Source organism: Pteropus alecto, unplaced genomic scaffold, assembly GCF_000325575.1.
Source record: "Pteropus alecto unplaced genomic scaffold, ASM32557v1 scaffold3, whole genome shotgun sequence".
NCBI lineage: Eukaryota > Metazoa > Chordata > Mammalia > Chiroptera > Pteropodidae > Pteropus > Pteropus alecto.
Genome location: NW_006442484.1, coordinates 31,048,936 through 31,067,533, shown reverse-complemented (window position 1 = coordinate 31,067,533; position 18,598 = coordinate 31,048,936). Strand labels below are relative to the sequence as shown.

General features: G+C 34.4%; 1 protein-coding gene across 1 annotated transcript in view; it reads right to left on the bottom strand.

The window, feature by feature from the left end:
• The window catches only part of GPD2 (glycerol-3-phosphate dehydrogenase 2), a 124,823-nt gene that overhangs the window by 24,662 nt on the left and 81,563 nt on the right, over positions 1 to 18,598 (bottom strand). The window contains 4 exon segments of the mRNA XM_015596579.1: positions 2,035 to 2,228; positions 8,576 to 8,720; positions 9,563 to 9,597; positions 9,599 to 9,707. Coding sequence (XP_015452065.1) covers positions 2,035 to 2,228; positions 8,576 to 8,720; positions 9,563 to 9,597; positions 9,599 to 9,707 — 483 coding nt within the window.

Genomic DNA, 18,598 nt, shown 5'->3' with positions numbered 1-18,598 from the left:
GTGTGATAGATGGGGTGTACAAGAAAATAAATGAAGTATATGAAAGAGCTGTCATATCTGCTTTTAACCTGGATATTTGCTACCTGAAGGACTCTTAATCTCAAGAGTCCCCAGACCACCAGGAGAAAGGCCTGATTTACAGTGTTTAAATATTAATTTCAACCACTTTTACCAAAAATCAGAATTCACAAAAACTGTTAGTTTCACTAATTTCCTGGCTACCAAAAGGTACGTTAACTGAAACAAGCTTTATGGACCAACCAAGTCCCACTAGGTATTGCAAGTCTTCCACCTATTTATAGGCAAAATAAAAGAGAAGGGTATAACATCCAGTCTCTGTTAGAGCCCAAAGCTCATTTCACTGGTGGAAATCCCCACCTATGATACGGGCATGGAGGCCTTTTGGAACCATATCTGTTTCCCGCACAGCACATATAAGCAGTTAGATTTCTCATCATTATTGCAGTGAGTTACATCAAGATGAATATTAAGTCTTTGCATATCCTCCACTGAAGCTAACATTATAGAATATTCCTGATATAAACAGACTTTTTCAAAAATCTTAAACTTTCTACCTTAATATAGAAAGATTATCAAACTGCCATCAGCATCAAAAAATCCTAAAAGCACCTATTGCTCATTCATTTTAATTCAAAACAATCATGAGTGGCATACTAGATAGATAACAAGCTTTGTAGCTGAATAAAGAATCTTTACCCTCAAAGAACTCCAAGTGAAAAATATATCTTAGACTATGACCTATAATATGTGATATACTAGACCAACCTTCTATGGGAGTACAAACGATACATGGTTTCTGAAGTATAAATAATACTTTGCCAAGATGAAAAGTTGGGGGAAAGGGTATCCCAAAGTAAGGCTTCAATCTGAACAGGGCAGGAGGTTTAAAAGTACATGACCTGATATGGAAATAGTAATACAACATGATTCGACCATAGACTGCCAAAAGATAGTCGAATGTAAACCTAAAAAGACAAGTTGTGAAAAACCTAAGATCTCATGCAAGATAGTTTAGAACTGTTCCAAAATTCAGTGAGGAGACATCCAAGGGACATTTTAGTGCAGGGAAGTGATAATCGGAATTGTTTTAGAAAGTGAGTTCTGAAGAAAAAATCAGGCCGGGTGGAAACAGAAACCTGACATCTGACGTATGGAAGCTAGTTAGGGAGCCAATGCAAAAGTTCAAGTGAGAAATGGCACAGGTGTGAACCAGGACAACAAAGTGAAATGGGATTCACATGATACTTCGGAGTGAGTATAAACAGAATTTGGACTGGATTTGGAAAGAGAAAGATCACCATTTCTAGCTTGGGTGATTAGATGGATGATGAGGCTATTAACCAAGATATGAAACACATAAGGATGATGTTTGGAAACTTCTGAAATTAGCCTGGATTAAAAAAAAAAATCACTATATGTGTTCATTAGAGAAAATGTTACGACATTCACGTTAAACCAAAGTATGCCCAGATAAGCAATGGAAAGAAGTAAACTTTGGTCTTTTCAATTAAAGCAAGCCTACTTATCCATCTTAGCTAAATCCGTTGTTGACGTTCTACTTTCCACTTAGTAACAGGTCACTAAGCTTCTTAGAATATATATCTCTATCGTCTCATTTATCTAAATATTTGCTATGTACATCCCATATCTGTAAATCAGATCTTCCCAAGCTCTAAAGATTAAACAGCAATGTGAACATTTTATACTCTTCTTGAAGAGCATATATATTTAGAGCTCACGTATGGCACTCCAACACTGCCATTAGAAATCATCAGAAAAGGACGGTATGAGTTTCATGCGGACGTAGAAAATAGAAAAAAAAAAAAAAGGCAACTTTTTCCCACTGTTATAATTTGGTCTTCATAAATCTTCTAGAAGAAGTGGTTAGTACATAAGAATTAGCCAGGTGTGAAGGTGGGTTAGACTGAAGACATGGTAGTTACCTAGAGAGAGTTAGAATGGTTTGTGAGATGTGAAAGAGAGAAGACAAACTTAAAGGAATGTAAACGTTACCTTCAACATCACAACTCAGGTAGTTACGCACTTCATTCAAAATGAAGTTGATATCTTCTTCCGAAGGAATAGGATGCTGTGTGATATCAGTTGGAGTGTCAGTAGTACCGGCTATAGTCATTTTTTGCCAGGGTAAGAAGAAAATAACTCGCCCATCACTGGTAGCTGGGTCAAGAAGTCCCATACTTTCTGGGCTGAGGTAAAGAGATTATTTTTTATTTTTTTATTTTTTATTTTTGAAATTGACAAACATTTAATCTTAATCTATAGTTTATTTTATTCACCCATTTTCATCTAAACAAGAAAAGCATGAGCTATTACTTCTACTGCTGCTACCCTACTCTAGAAATTCCTAAAAGAAAAAAAACAATTTTGGTAGCAAAAAGGAATGGAGCAAGTGTGATAATAATATTCCATAGCAGAACCAGCCCTCCCCAACTCAAAAATGCAAAGTTAATTAAGAAAGTGAAATTCAGCTTACAACTGTTTGTGTTTTTATACTCCTGGACCGTTCACATCAGATAATGGCAGTGAGATAAATGTCTATAATTTCTTTTATAATGGCCAATGAAGGAAAGTTCTTCAACCTTTTTTTAAGTTAAGTCTATGAAAAGTGTTTTTCGGGGACATCTGACATTTGGCACATCTCTCAGAAGCATATGAGAAAAGTGAAGGATCTAACTTTCTAGAAACTAAAATGTAATCAAAAAGTTCTTTACTGTTTTGTGCCTAGATGAACTTGTACCACTTCACCAAATATGAGATTTCTTACTTTATTTCAATTTTACAGAAATCTCAAGAAGTACATCCATGAGAAAAGAGCTCAATTTTCTACTACTACCTAAATAACAATGTACTAGGATAAGGTCACAAAAGAGAGGCATGTCTTAGCAAGGAAAATCTTTAAACAGACAGAAGATGCTAGTATCTTATGCTATTAAATCAAGGTTCACAGATGCCTCTTGTGACAGATTATATAAAATCTTCCAAAATATTAATCAAGAATTTTCACTAAGCGTACTTAATATTCTAAAACCAAATTATAAAACACACTTGAAAGAACAGGCAACTATAAAAAAATAAACATTAACAAAACCTGTCTAATTTTATTATTAAATCACTAGAAACTTGTTTTAATGTATTTGTTAACCATTCAAAGAAATCTGGAGAAGTTATTAAGGAGTGAGAGAAATCTGAAAGTGTCATATATAATTAGAATATTACAAATCTTCAGATGACTGTTTCAATTTTAATTCTCAAAACAAACTTGGGTTAAAGTTTCTTGTAAGGTATTTTCAGTTTCTGTTAATCAAATTTCTACAATAGAAAACCATTTTATTTTATTTGATAAATTTCAAGAAATCCCTCTTACACCCACAAACTTAAAAGGCCATACAGTCAACTTTTTGTTTATCATTCCCTTAAAAAAAGTTTTTTTAACCCACATTGATTCAATGTGTAAGGATGAGAGACTAACAACTATTTAAAAGCAAATCGAAAATATATTTTTTTATGAAAAAGAAATCTAGTCAGTTTAGTTAATGCATCTTCTTTATTTAAACCACAAGTAGTACTAGTCTTTCCTTGCAAACTCATCAGCCCCAGGATATGCCTGCCATGTCTACACTGACTTTGTAGAGAGGAATCACTGTCTACAGCCTACCCAGGAAAGACTCAGGAGAAGTATGCCACAGTTCTATTTAGCATAGGCAAAAAGCACCACAGAAATATGTCAATTATTTAAACCTTCAGCTTTCATCTTCACTCAGGATTACTTGAAATGACTTTTACTTTCATTTTTATATATTGAAAACTATAGTAATATTTTCAGTCTGCATGACTATATATTTTTTTCCTTTGTCATAAGACTTTCTAAAAATCTTAAAAGAAACTAGTTAATTATGTGTTTCATAAGCACTTAATTCGAACCTGGGTTAATATGTCCTTAGATTAAATCGGTCACTTTGAAATTAGAAATGAATTCATTCAGAGTTCAAGTTTTCAATTAGATAAATAGCACTATATTGAAACAAAAAGAGAAATTCCATATTCTAACATTTAAGAAAAAAATTATATGTTTTATATATAATCATTTTATGGACCAGATATCACATGATATGCCCAAATAACTCAATAAACCTGATCAATTTTAGCATTACAATATAATAGTCAGGATCCTAGACATGAAATGTTGTTAGAAAAGCACAACTACTAAATCCTTTAAAACCTTTCAATGCAATAAAAACAATTTAAAGGGTGCAGGTGATGGTTACCAATACGTGTAACTGGAACCTGTAGAGAATCAACTGCTTAAGTGAAGACATATGTGTCAAACGTAAAATTAACAAGCACAGAGGGAAGACAAAGCTATTAATGTAAGGTATAAAAATTTAAGAATCCATTTGGAAATACCTTTCATCAGTTCTGAATTACCTAATTCACACTCTCTCTCGGGAAAAGAATTATTTATTTATTTATTTTTTTATATGAAGGATTAATTCCGCAAGGTCACAGTGAAGTTTGAAAATGAATATCAACTATGGTAATGGTATATACAATACAGTGAGGCATAGATCATTTTCAATATGTATGATTCACTTGAAATCAGGAGCAAAAGCTTGCTGCTAATTAATGTGTATGTCTAGGATTAAACGTAATGAACAGTTTTCTCATGCAGACCACTGCCTTGCTGAAGTACCTTTATTTAAACTGAAATCAATGTATTGTTAACTACTTAGCAATCAGTGTTAGAGCTAACAATATGCACACACATACAGAAAAAATATTGACCTCTTGTCAATGATAAAAAGCATCTGTAGGCTAGAAGAAGGAGATGATTATTTCCATGTATTTCAGTCATTTGTTGTATTGTTGCTGCTTTTGTAAAAAATAACCACAACTGTAATGAAAATTCCAGATTTATTCTTAAATAAACAAAAGTGTCTTTAAACATAAATGATTTCTGTGTGTTGAATTTTCTGAAATTAAAATACTCCCCACCAACCCCCCAAAAAAGAAAGCTGTTACCATAGCACAAGAGAATTCCACAGGTGGAATCTGAGGGTCATAACAAGCTTAATAAATGCCATAAAAGTACTCTGAAAACAGCCCAACATGACATACTGCACACATGGTCCTCCCTCTTCATTTAGCAGCCCACACTCAATAGATCAGTTGCAAGTGAACTCACTGCATCTCCAAACTGAGTAGGTTCTAATTGAAAGGTTAGGTCTTAAGTAATTATCAGGTAGTTTATAGAGCAGCCCCAGAAAGTCTAACTCATCCTGAGCACCTAGTCGAACCCTCGAGTTATAATTGCTGAGTGCGACAGACTGATGAACCTAGAGAACTGTTTCAGTCTCAGAACTCCTGACCCCATCCAAGAGAATGAATTGATATGGAGAGCAAAACTATACTCTGGGATGCTAGAGTTACAGCTGCTCCAGGTCCATGATAAAAGAGGAAATAACCCCTTAATCCAAGCTGCAATCTCAAACCAAGGGTCTCATCTGCAACAGAGCTGGAACAGGAACTGCGCTCCAGACCACTCCTTAAAGGTTCCTGCAGGCTGGGTAGTGGTTATATAGTTCAAAGTGCTAAACATGGGGATATTCATTTCTTCCAAAGTAGGATGAGATCAATCACTGCATCTTAGACTGAGACAGACCCACCTCTGACTAACACTTTCATAATTGATGGGTAGGGGACCCAAAATTAATGCTAAATTTTTACGATAAAGAAAGGCATTCTATTTTGAAAATATTACATCCAGGTGACATATATTTATATTTCTTAAGAAACATCTATTTACTCTGTAATTAGCATATTATAAATCATAGTACAGAACAATATATGTAGCATGACCTCTTTCAAGTAAAAATTTTTAAAGGAATCAGAAGGAAGTGTTGCCGATTACCTGAGAACTGAAGTGGGGTGATAAGGTGAGGGGCATGAGGAAGAAGAGAGAGGCTTTCCCTTTTCATTTTGTATCTTTCTATTTTTCTATAGTGATTACTTTTATTTTTTGCACAGTTCTCTGAGCAGTAAAACTAGTAAAACAAAGAATCATTTTATTTTCCTGTTTTAACTTCTCTATGCTTAACAATTCCCTCGGTGTTATAATAACATTTTAATTTTTTTAAAAAAACAATCTCAATTTGGGCAAGTTAACACAAAAAACAATGAGTAGAATTCATTCAAAAAGTATTTACCAGTCACTATTATGTGCTAGATACTATATCAGGAGCTAGGGATATAGCGGTCAACAAAATAGATAAAAAATAATCAAAGGATCATTGTCAAAATGTATACACATTAAGTACTATCATACGACAAGGAACCAGAAGCTGAAAGAAGCAGCTTGCCAAGGTCACACAGTTAGCAAGAAGTAAACCGATCAACAAAACTTGACACCAGGAAACTTGACACCAAAGTATCGCCTTAAAACTCACTCATACTGTCTCCTCTGTGCACTCTGAAAGAGCAGAATGTCTTCTCATTTTAATGAAGGGCAAACTGAGGTTCAGAGAATACAGTGGCTAGTCTCAAATGATGTCATTATTAAGTGGCAAAATTAACATAGGGAATAAATGTCCTCTGAAGTCATGTGAAAGTAGTGAAGAAAACACATGAGAAATTATGTTAATTCTAGTAAGATCTAAACAAATATAAGGATTATGATGATGTGTATGTCTATAGGTATTAGATCTATACTCTAAGAGATATTAAAAAAATAAACCTCTCCAAAAAACTTTTAAACTAGCTGGTCTTGCATATTTTTAATCCAAAACAAAATAAACGTATACAATTACATCTGGAATTACTGTTGAAAATTTCTTTATATACAAGAAACATTTATAACATTTACATATATTTACATCTTTCCTTTTCATTTGAACTAAACTTCTGGCTAGCAGTTTTTAAAACTCTATTAAGTATCACTGCATAAATTTTTATTATTAAGAGTGGAAGCATCCTGGTTTCTCCAGTCCTAAGTAAAAATACTAACACCTATCAACCAATAATATAGACATTTAGAAAATGAGAAATAAATCTTAGAAGTTGTTGGATAAAAAATTATCTTTAATATTTTTCTTGGCAGAAGTGTATTTGATACAAATGAGGTGTATCTTGGGCTTTCTTCAGGAATATTTAGTTACTGAAACACTGATACTAAAGCAGCAGTATCCATTACATAGCAGGACAGTGTTCCAGGAGAATGCAGATATTAAACAAAATATGATAGATTCATACATCTATTTTATCAAATATTAATTTATTTGTCATTAATGAAAAAACAGCAGTGATAACTCTCATTCTAAACGCATTCCCTAGAAATTATCACCTTTAACTCATAATCATATTACCTAGAGAAAATCACCATTAGTATTTAACATATTTTTTAGTCTTTATATACTTTTATAATTTTTAGATCATATTGCACATATAATCTTGTGTCCTTCATTCTAAACTGACATTGTTTAGAAAGTCCGGATCATTAGCATTTTCCTAGGACATTAAAATTATTTATGATTTTTAATGACTATGTAATATTCCCTTGTTCAGATACACATAATTTACTTATCTATTTTCCTAAGGTTAGGGTATGAAGTGGTTTCTAATATTTCTCAGCTACAAATAATATCATAATAAATACCTTGAGCATAAGTCACTATTTCATATAGAATAACTAGTTCGCCTGCTAGATTTACTACACATGAAAATAAAAATCGTATACATGTGACATACTCTTAACATTGTCATATGAATTTTTTCCACTGATGTAGTTTAGGAGTAACCATTGTTAATTTCTTAGCTAGGACCATATAAATGTTCCTTTCATAATTTTTTAACATCTACAAAAATAGAATAGTTTAATGTGCCCTTCACCCAACTTTAACTATTTTCCATTAATAGATATTTTTATTTTATCTCTATCCCTATTGTTCGATTTCTGATTATCTTTGTTAATATCTTGATTAGAAATTATACCTGATTTTTATTTACTACAATATTTTCAAAGGGTATTTCATAATTTATAAATATAACAATACTTGAGTGGTCCTTACTTTCAGCTTCTTCATAAGCAAATTTGGGTGTTTTATAAAATTAACTTTTTAATTTTTTTAATTAAAATGTCCTTTATGAAAATTTTTACCAAATTGACTTTTAATGTTTTAATGAAAATCTACAAATACTAAGGCTTAATCTCTCAAGGTACGTATACTGAATAAAGTACAAAAATGGATTCCAAATCATTAACTTCTAGAAAGGAGTATTGCCATAAAAGCTAAAACATTCCCAAGTCTGGTTTGTTTTTGTGTCTTGGATGAGTTCCTTTACTTATGTCTCCTCATTTTTGTTTGTCTGTTTTTTAATAACAGTTGACATACAATATTCTATTAGTTTTAGGTGTACAACATAGTGATTAGACATATTTCTCCTCATCTACTATTAAGTAAGGTGTGCTAAAAGAATAAATACAGATAATTTCTGTGGTTCTCATTCTTTGGTGAGGATCACTGAGTTGGAAGACAGTTACCTGTAATAACCAGGCATCACAATGTGGACACCAGCACTCGGCTGGCAGATAGCTGTGGCGCACTTATCATCCATTTTGCGCACAGTGTCTGTGAAAGGTCCCGTGGCATTGATAACACATTTGGCTCTCACATCAAATTCCTGCCCTGTGAAAGAAAGTAGCATCAGTCACACACCCCATTTGTTTCTCTGCTCACTGATGCTTTGGATTATTCATTCATCTATTAACTTAAACTATGGTGAAGTATATTGTATACCACACTAAGAGACATGAGCAGCCAGAGTTATTTAAAGCCACACAAAAGGCTCCCATCTGAGTAAAATTGCCAAAAACAAGTCCAAATTGAAAAGTGGTGTGGGGGGAAGCATGCTACTTTCTCATTTCAGCTCTCAGTTATTTTGCAAAATTCCTAGCATCAAAGTGCCAAATATGGAGAAAGTGAGATGAGTAAATAAGCTGTCATCTTCGTAAAATTCAAATGTGTAAACAATGTTGCCATGACACAATACATTTCACAGTGTTGGTTTTCTTCAAGGAAACAATGTAGTTTTGAAACTGCCTACATGGCCATAAAACCGAGACAAGAATGAAAATCTAACCAAAATTAAGGTGATTGACTTTAACGACATGTAAATGCACTGCCTGCGTTGTCTAAATGATACTTTGAAACTTGGCACATTTATTTCATTTTATTAATAACATGTTTCTGTAAAGAAAACGAAATGCATTCATATCTGTGGGAATTTTGTGGGCATTTCTTATTATTATCATTATTAGTAGTAGTATTTAATACAAAGGGGAAAATTGGCAAGTCCCACAAGGGAAAATTTTCATGTTAAACCAGTCATTGTTGACAATAAAGAATGTAATTAAGATGACTCTGAAATCTGGCTTAAATAAAAGAGAAGTGACAGAAAAATTATAATTCAGTCATTACATAGGCAAGGCAAGATGCTAAAAAATACCCCTGCCAGAGTCTTGGCGTACCTGTGAGTACATCCTTGCACCGTGCGCCGCTCACGCTCTTTCTTTTTCAGCAAGCTCATGACCTCCATGTAATTAGCTGTGGCAGCCCCATACCTGGCAGCAGTGAGAGCAATGGCAAGGTTCATCCGTGCATCGTTGTGCTGTCCTGCAGCAGGGGAAAGCATCAGAGGAGGGACAGGAGTCACCTCAAGCCACAGACTGGTGGTAAAGAAGTATGTCACAACAGATATGTCACATCTGTTCCTGTCACCTAGAATATACTGATGGCTGGTCAGCTCTAGAGGGCATGATTTAAAAATACATGGTCATTCTCGGTCAGGCATTTACCTGTCACTTTGGCAAGTGCACTTTTGAACCGCAAAAAAAGCAAAAAAAAGTCCCTTTTTTCCTACAGAGCTCATATCAATTAGCTGAAAGTTAAGCAATAAGTAATTATTCTCTCAGTTTGGGAACATATGTATATGTCAGACTTTTCCCAATACAGACAACCCGTATGCATGAAAGTGAAGCAATTCAAAACTTCAGAATATTTGACACCCCAACTGGTGTTGATTAACAATTTTTATGAGTATGTGCTCTATCTAATATTCAAAATCAAAAGCTTAATCTTCCATAGAGAATTTCTCAGTATTCTGTAAAAGGATTTTTCTTGGTTTGAATTTTGATCAGAGCTCCTTAAAATGTAACATTTTTTAAATCACACATAAAAGGTAAGAAATTAAGCAGGGCAAAATTTAATTACTGAACAATTCCTACCTGTATTGTTAAAGATTTATTGCTGAAAAAAGCCTAGTTAAAGAAAACTAAGGGGGAGGAGAAGGGGGGAAAAATGATTAATCACTTTAAAATACTGGCATCACTAGAGACTTTTTCTATTTATTATTGCCAGTGGAGTTAACGCTGACCAGGAAGAATTACTCTACATTGCAAGGGCCAGGTTCTCTGTGCCCTGAATAATTAATTACCCAGGGCTAGATGTATTGAAGCAGGGTTCAAATTTCCACATATTGGGATCATTTCTATCAAGATAATACTGATAAAGGGATGAATTTGTAATGAATATTGTTGTTGATTTATGTTGCCAGCATACCAAACATTTAGTATAAATGGTTTATGTAAAGTTTCTTCCTTGTGATTCAGTCTGTGCAGGGCCAGAAGCACTACCTAGGTAATCTGTTCCAGCTAAAAGGGCAAAGTTATAAAGAGAGAATCAATGACTGAAGATGCTGCTGCCCCTCCCTGAAAACATCTTATTCTAAAACTGCTGAACTAATACAATCGGCCAAGAACCTTTCCCTCAAAATTAAATCCTCTATCAAGTCAAGAATGCACATTAAACTTCAAAATGCAGGATGAAAAGTTATTTTATCTAAAAATTAATAGAAGGAAAGTAGAAGAAAGTAAACAATAGCATCGGCAGTAGCTGAGCTAGAAGTGGGAAGAACGGTAGCATTCTATTAATTCCAACTCAGCATGACCCTAAAGTTGCTAATAAAATAGTCAGTAAGGTATACTTTAAGAAACCAACTTTTATTAATGTAAGGCTCCTTACTTCAAATTGAAATATGCTCCATAAAGCTAAATACATACAAAGAGTCCAAAGAAACGAAAGAAAAAATTCCATCACAGATCTTCTTTTTAAAGAGAGTATACGTCTAAAGAGAGTACCCATCCCATCCAATCTTTCTAAGAGAAAAAAAAAAAATCACAAAAAGTCCAAGTCATATTTGTGTGGTAGCGAAACACTCATCCATCCAGGTGTGCCTTGATTTACACACAGGAGAAGTCTCTGGAAAACCATGTGTAAATTAACTATTTTAAATCCTATATGAAGTCACTGTTCAAATGAACCAGGCAGAAATCCCACTTATTAAATGACAAATTCCTTGGTAAAATCATATATCTATTACACGATCATCTGGTAATAAAACTCTAAGCTTCAAAAAAAAATCTTTTTTTGTACCTTTTTAAAATATAAAATCTTATTAGAACTATTGGATTGGGTCATCAGGCTCTGTTACTTCTATACTAAGAAATGCCTCCCTAATTAGCTTCTAAATCCCAATACTTCGGAAGGTAAACAAGATCAACCTCAATTAAAAGTGTGAGGTGAAAACAAGTTCCTTCAGTCCTTATTTTGCATGCCTGCTCTGATACCCAGCAGTACTTATTTAAGAAGGCACTTGGTGCTATGAGGCTCCTCTGCCAGAATCCTACTCCCATTATTTTCACTATCTAGGAACATCAAATTATTTGCAACTCCCTGAACATCTATGTCATTTCACATCTTGCTTTTGCCCACACTCATTTTTCTGGCTGGAATACCACTGTGAAAGTTTTGGACCACTCCTATTCCTCTCTCATGATCTGGTTCAAACATCACCCCATGAAGTCGTCCCTCATCTGCATCCCTCTAAGGCAAAGTTGTTCATTCCTTCTTCTGAGTAGACATTATATCTTGTACATACATTTTTATAGTCTTTATGATACTATATTCATCCGTGTATCCATCGACTGAAAAAAATTATAAGCTTTGGTTATGAGTCAAGCACTGTAACAAATGCAGGGAACACAACAGTGAGAACGATATGGCATATTTCTGATCGCTATTCTCATAGAACTTACACTCCATTGTAATTACTCAATTTTTCATGTCTCCTTATCCCAGTCATGGGAAAGCAGGCAGCCTTACTTGTTCATCTTCTTTTTTCCCTTGTTAGTAGCAAGCACAGAACAGGTATCCAGTAAGTGTTAAGTGTAGCCAAATTCCATAGATAAATAAGATTATTTATAGTCTCAGGTATATAGTCTTAAAGATTTAACTTTATCATAATTTTGTATACACTTTATAAAACTTTATAGTCTTTATAGATTTACAATCTTATCTGTAACTATGGAATTGAATGCTTTGTCTCGTGTTAAAGAAATTTAAGGGGATCAGGGAAATCTCAGAAATGCATAAAATCTGAACTTAAACCCAAACTAGCCTTTATATTTAAGTTGAATAAGTGGGATGGAAGGAAAAATGGTTATGAATGATTTCCTCAAGACTTATCCCACAAGTTTCCTTCCTCTTGTTTGCCGGGGAAAGCAAACACAGTTATTAAAAGCTCCTAGAAACTGAGGAGTAAATTGACTTTTCTCTGGGCCCAGGAGCTCACACCTTCACCCAGAAGCTCCTTTCTCTGCAGACATTCAGTTTAATTCATGTACCTCCTTGGATTCATAGCAGGTCTGTGCACTGTAAATGGCCATTTAAAAGTGTGCTGTATTAAAAGATTGTATGTAGAATTTCATAGCATCACAGAATTTTAGATCTGAAGGACCAAGGTAATTTGTTACTTTTTTTTTTTGTATTTACTCATTCTTCATACCGTTTACACATTCAATGATTATTTTTCTCTTTTCAGCTATTTTGCATGTTAACTTAGTTGCCAAACTTTGAAACCTTACCTACTCCCTTACCCACATTAAATTCACCCTTTACCCTCAGATACCCAGATGCTCACAGTGTATGCTTCCTGGGATAAGTGGTATATTTTCACTCTTCTTAACTAAATTCCTCCCAGCCCCCTCTCCTGACATTTTGCAAGGTATCTGTACGCCTCCTGAAATTTTATTTCTTGAGAAAAAAAGTTTTTTGACAACACTGCATGTCATTGGAATGCGATACAATAATCTCAATTCCCCCACCCGATTGATCTGCTTATTAAATTTGGATTTTCAAATCTGTTGCCTTTGAGCCAGGGAACATACTATTCACTAATCAGGGAATAGCTTTCCATTGGCACCAACACAAGGATCCAGACGGGGACTGTGAAAATCTGTTTCCTACTCTTCTCCTTTTGCACTTGAAATCTTACATATGTGCACATACTGAACTTACAACTCATATGAGAGGAAGCACATAAGAGGTGGAACTATAACTGTTTTCCCTTGTTTAGAAAAACAAAATGTTAAATCAATCCACCAAAAAGAATGTAGGTCAGTGGTGGTTGAGAAGGATTTGCCTTACTCCTCAATGGCCTTGCACACGGGACAGTGAGAGAGATTTTAAATGAAAAATATTTTAGGATGTAATGATAGAATAGACCTCAAATATAAATATTTTGGAGACATAGCAATATTGCACTCCTTGGAGGGTTTCAAAGTTTGGCAACTAAGTTAACATGCAAAATAGCTGAAAAGAGAAAAATAATCATTGAATGTGTAAACGGTATGAAGAATGAGTAAATACAAAAAAAAAAAGTAACAAATTACCTTGGTCCTTCAGATCTAAAATTCTGTGATGCTATGAAATTCTACATACAATCTTTTAATACAGCACACTTTTAAATGGCCATTTACAGTGTACAGACCTAGCTATGTGAACCCAGGGATTCATACAGAAAGTTTGTTAGAAAAAATAGTCTTTAAAATTGCATTTGTCCATAACTTTACTGTTAATTAAAATTGCCAATGTTAAATGTTAAAAATATTTCTTTCCATCTCCCTGTGCCCTGACTCTGCTTCTAGAAGGAGGGGGAAAAAAAGGAAGCTTGAAAGAAAAAGTACTTCCTTAAAGATTTAATCCCATTTTTAACAAAATGTACAAGGCACGCTTCAATGTCTCAGACTGACAGTGTCACAATGACCTCTCAGGCAGCTTCTCCTTAGCAGTCAGGCAAAGATAATTCAAAGGCTAATAACCTACCAAACTCAAGTTGATTTAATATAATCATTATATTTAAAATTGCCCTGTCTGATGGGAAGAGTACAGATTGAGGAAGAGTAAAAATGTGTGCATGCGTGTGGAGGGGAAGGGATTACTAAATTCTGGTTTAAGTACATATGATGAATAAACTGAAAAAGGAAAACTCAAAATGAACACATACTTTTCATGGTAAATTGTGACGACAGTAAAATTTCCAAAAGTATATTACTTATAAAAGTTATAATTTTTGTGGCTAGTGGTGGGGATCAGGGAGACACATGAAACAATTTAGGAAGCATGCACCTTACAAGATACAGTGGAGAATGGCTCTGGACTTGGAATGATTAGGTCACAAGTTTTGAGTACTTCTCTGGGCTTTAGTGTCCTATAAAAAAAGAGGAATTGGGTGGAACCTCTGAAATTATACAATGAATGTAATGGCTGATCGTCCATAGCTACTATCCTTTCAAGATTTCACTGCAACTTTTTCCTGATTTCTGGTTACTCTCATGTCTGAAAAGAGAATGGACATTAATAAAGACCAAATGACAGGTGCTTTATAAAGCAAATCAGAAAAATAAAATCAGAAATCATATTCTTACATCAGATCTGAAATCATGATTTGATCAGCCTTCATAGGCTATGTAGTATATTGCAAAAATTGTTCCAATTCTTCACCCCTCCCTGAAGCTGTGCCATTTGCCTTGTGTCTTCACAGTGTCCTTTCCCACTCTGACTCTAGACTCAACCATGTAAAAAATTGTTTTGGTGAATGGAACGTTAGTAGATGTAGAAAAAAAAAAAAAAGGAGGCTATGCCAATGTCATAAAAACGATGGACACTCTGATGAGAGGCATGTGGCAAGTTTCCCCAATCATCCCAGCCAAGGCCATCTTACATCATCTGACAGTCAACACCTCCAAATGTGAGTGCAAGTTCAGCACAGACCAGAAGAATCTTAACCAATCCAATGCATAAGCAACAAATCCTAATTGTTTTTATTCTGCTGAAGTTTTATGGTTGCTGTTGTGTGGAATTGTGGGAATAGATAATTTTTACAAGCAATGTAACCAATTTTCTAATAAAGTTAGTCCCAACTAAAAAACAGGGTCTATCTTCAAAACTGTATTCTAAGATGGCTAATTAGAACATAATCCATTTTCCTGTAAAAATGCTATAAATAAATGATGGTGATGTAATTAGTTTGTGCCACAAGAGCTATTTAGTGCACAGGTACCTGAATAAAGGCATCGGTAATGATTCTAACAGCCTCAATGCCCACAACTCCCTCCTGTGACCTCAATCCTCAAACACTGCTCCTCCTTCACACCTCCGGCCTTGTGTTCATGTTGTCCGTACTCCATGGAACATCTTACCCCACTTGGTGAACTATCAACTTTTCATCTTTCCTTAATGAAAACCTTCCTTGACTCTTCTCAAATACAATAGCCTTCTCTCCTCTGAGCTTCATGGCACTTTGTACATATATTTATTATAGCACAAACTATTTCTTAAACATTTGTATTTAACACTCATTTGTTGAGCGAATATGTACGCAATGTTTTTAATATGCCAGGGACTGTGCTAGGAATTGGGTTTAAAATGGACACCCAAATAGTCACAGTTCCAGGCCTAGGGAAACTTGATTCTAATAATATGTTCCTAAAAGAACAGAGTGCATCTTATTCAATTTTGCTTTCCCAGTACCTACCATAGCATTTTCTACCTAGTAAATATTCAAATATTTGTTGAACAAATAAATAAGTTAATGTACATGATTATAGAACACAATCACAGGTCAGAGATTATTACATAAAGGAAATATGCTCAAGGCTTAGAGATTCTAGGAACAGTCTCCAACCCCTCAGCCCTACCCCCACTATGGCTGTGGTCTCCACTGAACCAAGGGCCTATTATCTCTCAAACTAGCTACCCAGCAGACAATGGAAACAAGATGCCTTCTATCACAAGATCTTCAGTGAAAACACAAGCAAAAGGAGAAGGCCAGTGATAAAGTGGAAGCAAGTAAGTGTTTGATGTATGATTAGGACAGTCAGTAACAGATCCCTTTAACAAATATTGATTGAGTACATATTGTGAGCCAGGCATAATGCTTGGCACCAGGGATCCACTGAGTAGGAAGAATAAGAATACCCTAGTCTCTGCTCTGTGGAATGATGTTCTAATGCGGAAGAGAGATAAAACCAACTAAAATTAATTAAGACAATTAAAAATTGCAATAATAGAAAAAAGGAAAATATAGGTGGCAGGGAGAGCAACTTCCTGGGACAGGGGCCAAATTTTAGGCATGGCAGTTAGGGAAAGTGATCAAGATTAGAAAGAAGTAGAGAAAATACAGAGAAGGCAATTGACTCCTAAAAGGAAGACCACCTCCCATAAACTATAATCATTGCTAATTTTCAATTATATCTAAAGCTTATCTGAAGCATGAACTATCAGAAATGTGACTATAATATTAGCATGACCACATTTGAATAAATAGTGCCTGCGAAGTGATTTTTTTCATTCATTCTTTAAAATATTCATCTATATTTTATATACACTTATCAGAAATTAAGTTTAAAAATCTTCCTGGGTTAATGTACATTTTTGCAGGAAATGTCTTCTAATATAGACTAGTGAAACTCAAAATAAAAGCGTAAAATTCAAAGTTTATGAATTGGAGTAATTTGCTGTCACTTATCCATACTACGGTTCTCAAGAAGGGACACCTGTTAGCACTGAGCATGTAATCATTTTTATTATCAAATACAAAGGTACAATTAAATACAGGCACAGGATGTGACCTGCATCATAATTCTGCCTGGCCCTTCTCTTCACAATATCCTTTTCATTATCGTGGGCCTTTTGTTCCTTTATGCTTCTTTTGTCTCTCCCTAAGTTCTCGAATAAGCTATTTACAATCTGAATAATTAGCAATCAGTGTAGATCTGTGGTCTTTGGCCCCATGTAAACGAAACATTGTGAATTGCCTTAACGTGACATATTTAAGTACATAAAGTTTCTATACCCTCAGGACTCTCCTTTCTTGAAAAAGTTTTTAATTAATCTAATGAAATTTTCTACTTTTCAGACACTTAGAAATCTAGCTAGAGCTGAATAAAAATAAAACCATAAATGAAACTGCAAACAATAGAATGCTTTCAGTATTCATTAGCTATATCTGTACAACAAATATTCTATACATCAGTTTGCAATGAAGACCCCTCACCACCATATCTACCCAAGACAAATAATTCTCTCTCAAGCATAAGCCAAAAATAGGTTTTTATACTTCTTAAGGAAGAAAAAAGAGACAAGGAATATTCTGACAAAAATTAATTGAAATGAAGCTGAACAGTCAGGAAACAAGACACACTGTAGAGAGACCCTTTTACAAACCACACAACTGTGTGACCTAAAGCCACAGGTCCTCTTCCTTGCTTGTGAAATGAGCTAAAGTCATGGACAAACCATCTTAGACTGACTAGCCTTGAAGATAAGTGTCTTTCTTTACTAAGAGCTGCAGTCTGGAAAACATAGTGTCTTAACCCAGGATAACTATTCTGCGAATGCTTGAGATTTTTATTTTTATTTTTTTTTTTACAAATATTTATTAAACTCCTGCAATGTGCCAACCATTGAGCTAAGTATCACTGTGGGGAGCAAAAATTGAAACAGACTGGACCAGCCACCCCGGGACCCAGAAATACAAGAGCAAATTTATAGTATAACTTGCAAAAGTCACGAGTTCCAAAAAAGTCTCTCCATTTCTTAGCACATAGCCTTTCTCTTTCCTCTGCAGTTTTCCGTAAGTATCACTGAATATAGTACTCCACACACATCTTCTTTTCTCTCTTGAGTTATAGGAAGATCTGCAAGCTTCTTTTAAAGGAATGTGTGCTTCAGTTAAAGTCTCATCCCCACCAAGTATGAAACCTCATGCTAGTTGCTTCATTTAAGGTTCTTTTCACTCATCTCTATGAAGGGAATGATAATGGGATTGACATAGGGTTAAAGTGAGGAATAACTGAGATAGGTAATATACGTTATAAACATTTCCCACAAATATTAACTATTATTATTAAAAGGTAAAAAAATTACTGGAAAGTCAAGACTACCTTATACCTTAATTAAAAGATATGGCTACTGCCTAAAATATTAAAAGAAAAAAAAAAGATATATTCTTTAGTTCTAAACAGTTCATTGCTCATCAATGTAGCTAACTTTTCCTGACATGTGTAACGACAAATCACAAATCTCTGCACTTTAGGAATACTGTTTGCTCTTTTTGTTTCTCTTTTCTTTCTTCACTTTTTTTTACCAGACAAGCAAGGTATTCT